Raw genomic sequence first — 6,735 nt, 5'->3', positions numbered from 1 at the left:
GTGCCTTCCCTGGGAGTGGACCCCATACGCAGGATGACTGTGAGAGGCGTTGGTACAACGTACAACAAAAATCAAAGCCTCTCATTGTCAAGTGCAAGAATGAGCAGCGGCAGACTGGTAATTTTTTTTAGTTGTTATGTCTTTAAATGTAAAACTTATATTAGTTAGTTTTTTATGTGCTCACAGAATGCAGCTATACTGGCCACAATGCCTTTATTTCAGCTTAAAGTTAATAAGTTCATAGCAGTGAACTGCATATTTGATATAAAAAAAATTTTAATGTTCATCTGTCAATGACTATCAATCTATCTAAATACCTTGGTTGTCTTCCCCCAGTGAAGGGTGGTAGCCAAGACAAGCACACACTTACTCACACACTCATGTACACCACTCTCTCAGCTGCACAGCCCCTGAGGGAGTAAAAAAGGCCCTCACTGTATGGGGGATTAGCTGCACAGTTCAGACAGGGAACTTCCACACCAAGGCCTCACAGCATACACTGGTTTACCCCTGCCCCTTCATAACAATGATATTTCCCCCAACACCTGAGTGCCCCACACGTGTGGCACCACAGATACGCAGGAGCCTGCCTATATAACTATGACATTAACTGTGGTAGATAAACTGGTGTATGACATCATAGGCTGCTCGTCTCATGTATTTGAAGGGGTACCAGAGCCATTCAGCATTGACATGATGTGCTAGGGATAGGACAGCAGCAACAGTCAAGCAGCAGTGAAATATTGACTGGCCTGTATGTTTTTGGCAAAAACTTTTATATTCTCACTAAAACAATTTATTAATCACCCTTAAATTCATATTCTTTGTAGATATACACTTTATTAGTATTGCTAGAGACCATCCCAGCACATTGTTCATTACTTGTGGAAAAGATACCATTAGCTGCTCCAGCAGCCACTGCTTCAATATCTGCTGGCCCTATGACACCAGCCACTGCTCATCATCTTCTGGCCCAATGACACCTGCCACTGCTTCATCATCTGCTGGCCATATGACACCAGCCACTGCTTCATCATCTGCTGGCCCAATGACACCTGCCACTGCAAGGGATGACAATGAAGCTGCTCCACCACAGTTATCACCTACTTCATCGGAGTTAAGAGATGCCTTTCATAGAGCACCAGTATAATTTTTTGATGCTGGGGCTGAATATTACTGCCTCAAGGCTATGATTTTCACTTCTTTTTTTTTTATTACTGAGGAGGTTAGGGTGGAAGGGGTGAAAAATAATCTGGGCTGTTTTTCGACAGAAATGGTTAGCAAATTCATTCAAAGCACAAAATTTACCAGAAAAAAAATTGTGTGCCATTGTGAGTGGGTTCACTTGAGATTGGGCTCCAATACACCTCTGTGGTCTAGTGGTCAGCATGCCTGTTTTTCAGTGGTCATACCATGATCTCATGAAAATAAATAGGTTGACATATATAATTAATTACTACGTATTCTATTATGATGACTATTGAACATTAATACCATAGCTTTGAATCCAATGATGAATATCTTCAAGCAAGACACAAATAGCAACAGATTGGTCACAAATTCACTCAGTAAACACAATACTCCAGAAAAGTATACACTGAATTCACAATAAAGTTGTTTTTCCACTTGGAACTTTGTAAACAGAAACCAAGTAACCTCGTTTTACTTCACTCATAAGTCATGATGTTCGCGATGTGGTCACCTCGACCTTTCGTTCCTCCTCCCTCACACTGGCAGACGTCTCTAACAAGCTTTCTTACCACCATTATCTCTATGAATAACCAGCAGCAATAATTATAAATCATATTCTAAATGACATTTTAATGCAATTTTAATGTCATCTTTTTCATTTGCATGTGTGTACCTTTCTGCTACAAATAAAAGTTTTTTTCCCATGTTTTGTTTTCCTTAACTCGAATATTTCACATTTTAATCAATAACAAAGGCATCAAACACTAATTGTATGTTCAAGCTATGTTTATTTTTTTTTCTGTTGACATAAACTACATCGTTTTCCTTTGGTGCCATTATTTTCACATGGGTACAGTCTATCACTCCCACAACACCGGCAAGTTGGTAGAATTCTGCTTGCTTTACACGGATCTCCACCCTATCAAGGGGAGACTGGATAAACCTCCCGACTACCTACGGGGCACTGAGGGCGGCCAGAGTTTCCACAATCACCCTGCTTACACCACTCTGGCTTACCCCCTAACTCATCACTTGAACACTGCAGCATTTTTCCTGTAGCCAAGTACCTTTAAGTCAAAATCACTTTCAACCCCGGGGTGAGGGAATGCTCCCTTTGAACTGGATCTTGTAGCTCTCTTCTCACCAAATCAGTCACATACTCCATTCCTGCACGGTCTAATATGTATGTCTTGACAAGTTCACCATCGTTATACAGTTCCAAAGCGCCCTATCAAACTCTAAATTGCGGAGGCGGGCTGGACGAGGAAGTCTGGTGGCCATGTTGATATGGGTCTGGGTCTGGGATTCACTATTAACTTTACTATTAAGTGTTTAGAAGTCCTCGCCAGCACTCTCAAGTTAATACCAAAGTTAAGAGTAGGTATTAGGCTAATAGTTGTTGAGGATACACTTTGAGAGTGAAGTTAATACCAAAGTCGAAAGTTAATACCAAGTTTAGTATTAATAGTTGTCGAGGATACGGGCCCTGGGCTACCTCCTCCTCCTGCTCTTCCTCCTCTATCCCTATAGAATTATCGGGATGACCGTAAGATCGTGACTCCAAGGTGCTAATGTAGTATCTTTTGTCCTCAACTACAGATATCCCTCTCTTGGGATATTTTACTGTACTCATTCGTCCATTGCGCACTGTGAATCCCTGATAATCAAAGGTAAATGTTTGCTTCTGGAATAGGGCGTCTTTGTATTGCTGATGAGCAATTTTCTTCTTTATGAACTTTGGAACGCCCTTAGCTGAACTCAACCGGGCACCGTCTGCCAAGAGGATGGAGTAGCACTTTGGTTTTACACCTACAAATTCTGAGATGGTTCTTTCCCCCACTTCAGACTTGAGAAATCCAAGCTTTCCTTTGTTGTCTGTGCTGTACAAGGAATGTGAGGGGCTAAAGTTACTTGTGTCTATATAGCTTTTGGAGGGTTCCTGCGAGTACTCTGTTAATAGATCAGGAGTTTCAATTTATGTTATTGTTACGCCACCCCCTACCACAACCATCCACGGGCAGGCAGGCGGCGTGATCCCCACCAGAACAGCCACACGGGCACCAGTCACTCACAGCGGCCCACACAGAACACCGAGGGGAGCAGGAACGGGGCAGGGCACAAAGGATACACGTTCAACACTAAGTTCTAGTTTAATGACAGGTTCCTCACACAGTACAGAGTACAGCAACTTTCAAGGCACAGAACAGTTAGTTAATCAGGCACAGTACAGGGGCACGGCAGACACGCACACCGGATGCACACAGCTCGCGAGCGGAGCAGCTCAACACTCTCTCAAGCCCAGACACGCGTCTTCTCCCCTACCACTCCTCAGCCACCCTTGCTCCCCCACTGCTCGACTCAGCACTTCCTGCCCGGCGGCCCGGCCCTGGCCCCTCCTGTCTCTCTTGTCCCAACAAGTAGAGTTGCACCATGCTGAGCTAACATTGCATCATGCTACAAGTTCATCACATTACACATACAATCATTCACATACAGCACATTCGTAACACTATCTCCCCCTTCAGAAGGCAGTCGACCCGGCTGCCCCAACATTCAACAAACAAAACATGAAATTAATCAAACTAATCAGTCCCCTGGGACATCACTAAAGTCTCTTAACCATCCCGGCCGACGCCTCTCTCGCCGAGGGCGCCGCTGGGATGCGGGCGGCGGCAGGCAGGTGGTGGCACCCAGAGCCGCGTCGTCGGCCCCAAGTACTTGCTCAGGGTCGTCACTGACATCTGCCGCTTCGCCCGCTCCGCCCATGTTCTCGTTCGCCCCTTGGTCAACCTCCGACACGTCCTCGTCGCTGCTGCTGGGGCCTACGTCCTCTCCTTCCTCGCCGTGGCCCCAGGAGTAGCGCCCTGGACCGTGGTAACGCCACAGCCGGTCCACGTGGACAACAGACGGGCGCTTTCGTCCCCGTCGAATCCGGTAGGTGACGTCAGAGAGGGCTGCCACCACCGTGTACGGCCCCTCCCAGGGGCTCTGTAGCTTCGGCGAGAGCCCTCGTTTACGGCGGGGGTTATGCAGCCACACTCTGTCACCCACGGAGTACCTCACGTCCCTCATGCGCCGGTCGTATGTCTCCTTCATGGCCTGGCCTGCCACCTTGAGCTTGCCCCGTACGCGTCGGTGCACCTCAGCCAGGCTTTCCTGCAGTGCCGCTGCGAAGCCAGAGGTGACGGTGGGCAAGCTCACGTCGGGGGGCCGCCCCGTGGCCAAATCCACCGGTAGCCATAGCTCCCGGCCGAACATAAGGCGGGCGGGCGTGTAGTCCGGTGCCTCATGCACAGCGGACCGGTACGCCATCAACATAGCGGGCAGCTTGACGTCCCAGTCTTCTTGGCCTTCCCCGCAATACTTGGCCAGCTGTTGCGCTAGGGTCCGATTGAAGCGCTCCACCATGCCGTCGGACTGCGGATGGAGGGGCGTCGTCCGGGTCTTGCGCACCCCCAACAGCTCGCAACACTCCCGGAACACTCGGGACTCAAACTCACGGCCTTGGTCAGAGTGCAGTTCCGCGGGTACACCAAACCGGGTAAAGAATTCATTCACCAGCACGCCCGCCACGGTCTCGGCCTCGTGGTTAGGGAGTGCATACGCCTCGGGCCACTTGGTGAAATAGTCCATCACCACACAGATGTACCGGTTACCCCGTGGCGTGAGAGGCAGCGGGCCGGCAATGTCCACGGCCACCCGCTCCATGGGCGCCCCAACGCAGTACACCTGTAACGGAGCTCGGTTTCTCTTGGCGGGGCCCTTCTTTGCACTGCACACGTCACACGCTCTACACCACTCGGACACGTCACTTCGCATTCCCACCCAGTAGAAGCGTTGACGGAGACGGCACAGGGTCTTTTTCTCGCCCAAGTGGCCACTGGTAAGCCCGGCATGTAACTCCCTCAGCACCTCAGCGCGCAAGGCTCGGGGCACTAATACAACCCACGCGTCACCACCCACGCCGCTCAACGCCTCCCAGCGCTTTACTAACACACCTCTCTCGTCTACTCGCAAAGTTTCCCACTGATCTACTAGGCACTTGGTGGCGGGGCTCTCCACCGCCACTGCCTCCCAGCCGGGGCGCTCCCCGCCAGCCTCGAGCCACTGGATGATGGGAGCGAGATCAGCGTCCTCACGCTGCGCCTTACGCCACTTGTCATCCCCCTCAGCGACGCCCGCTAGCACCTGCAGGCGGAGGCACAGAGGGTCAGAGTCCTTCTGGGCACAGTGTGAGCAGCCAGCCTCACACGGGCGTCGACTCAGACTGTCAGCGTTGCTGTGGACACGACCCGGGCGGTGGACGATGCGATAGTTATACTGCTCGAGACGCCCCAACCACCTCGCCAGCTGACCCTCCGGCGCCTTCAGCGTCTTCAACCACTGCAGGGCAGCGTGGTCGGTCCGGACGGTGAACTCAGCGCCGTATAGGTACGGGTGGAAGTGCTCGAGACTCTTCACCACCGCCAGCAGCTCCTTCCTCGTCACGCAGTAGTTGCGCTCAGGTCTACTGAACTTGGCGCTGTAGGCCACGACGTGCTCCTTCCGTCCTTCACCTGTGACAGGACCGCCCCGACGCCCTCGGCACTGGCGTCGGTGTCCAACAGGTAGGGAAGCTTCGGGTCCGGGTAAGGCAGGACCGGTGCCTCCACCAGTGCCTTCTTCAGGCCGTCGAACGCGGCCTGGCACTCCTCGTCCCACAGGAAGCACGCCCCTTTCCTGGTGAGCCGGTGGAGAGGGGCTGCCACGCTGGCGAAGTCCTGCACGAAGCGGCGGTAGTACGTGCACAGGCCCAGGTAACTCCTAACTTCCGCCACATTGGTGGGAACGGGCCACTTCTCCACCACTGCCACCTTCTGCGGGTCGGTGCACACGCCGTCCCGACTGACGACATGCCCCAGGAACGGCACCTCGTGCTGGAAGAGCGAACACTTCTTGGGGCTGAGCTTGAGGTTGGCCTTCCTCAGCCGCTGTAGTACCTCCTCCAGCCGCTCCAGCTCCTCCTCGAAGGTGCTCCCGAAGACGATGACGTCATCGATGTAGACGAGCGCTGTCTTCCACTGCAGGCCCTCCAACACCCTCTCCATCAGGCGCTCGAAACAGCCAGGGGCGTTGCAGAGACCAAAGGGCATGACGTTGAACTGCCACAAACCCTGCCCGAAAGAGAAAGCGGTTTTCGGCTTATCCTCCTCTGCCATCTCCACCTGGTGGTAACCCGACTTCAGGTCGAGTGTGGAGAACCACCTGGCCCCCACCAGTGCGTCGAGCGTGTCGTCGATCCTAGGCAGGGGGTAAGAGTCCTTGACAGTCACATCATTCAGCGCCCGGTAGTCCACACAGAAGCGCTGCGTGCCGTCCTTCTTCTTAACCAGGACTACCGCTGAGGACCAAGGACTGTCTGACCGCTCAATCACCCCCTGCGCCGCCAGCTCGTTGACAGTGCGCTGCATTTCCTCCCGCCTGGCTGGTGCACTATTTCCCGTGTTGATGCTATGCTTCACCAACCCCGTGCGGCCCAGATCCAAGTCACCCCTGCTGAACACG

General features: G+C 52.2%; 1 protein-coding gene across 1 annotated transcript; it reads right to left on the bottom strand.

The window, feature by feature from the left end:
* Positions 1-815: 815 nt before the first annotated feature.
* Positions 816-6,659, bottom strand: LOC126997136 (protein NYNRIN-like). Its single transcript, XM_050858189.1, has 3 exons — positions 5,739-6,659; positions 4,448-5,379; positions 816-822 (listed from the first exon to the last, which is right to left on the bottom strand). Exons 1-3 carry the CDS (start codon positions 6,639-6,641, stop codon positions 816-818), a joined length of 1,842 nt encoding a protein of 613 aa, XP_050714146.1. The 5' UTR covers positions 6,642-6,659.
* Positions 6,660-6,735: the final 76 nt, after the last annotated feature.

This window comes from Eriocheir sinensis, chromosome 11 (genome assembly GCF_024679095.1).
Source record: "Eriocheir sinensis breed Jianghai 21 chromosome 11, ASM2467909v1, whole genome shotgun sequence".
Taxonomy (NCBI): domain Eukaryota; kingdom Metazoa; phylum Arthropoda; class Malacostraca; order Decapoda; family Varunidae; genus Eriocheir; species Eriocheir sinensis.
This window is presented reverse-complemented; position numbering and strand designations above follow the sequence as displayed.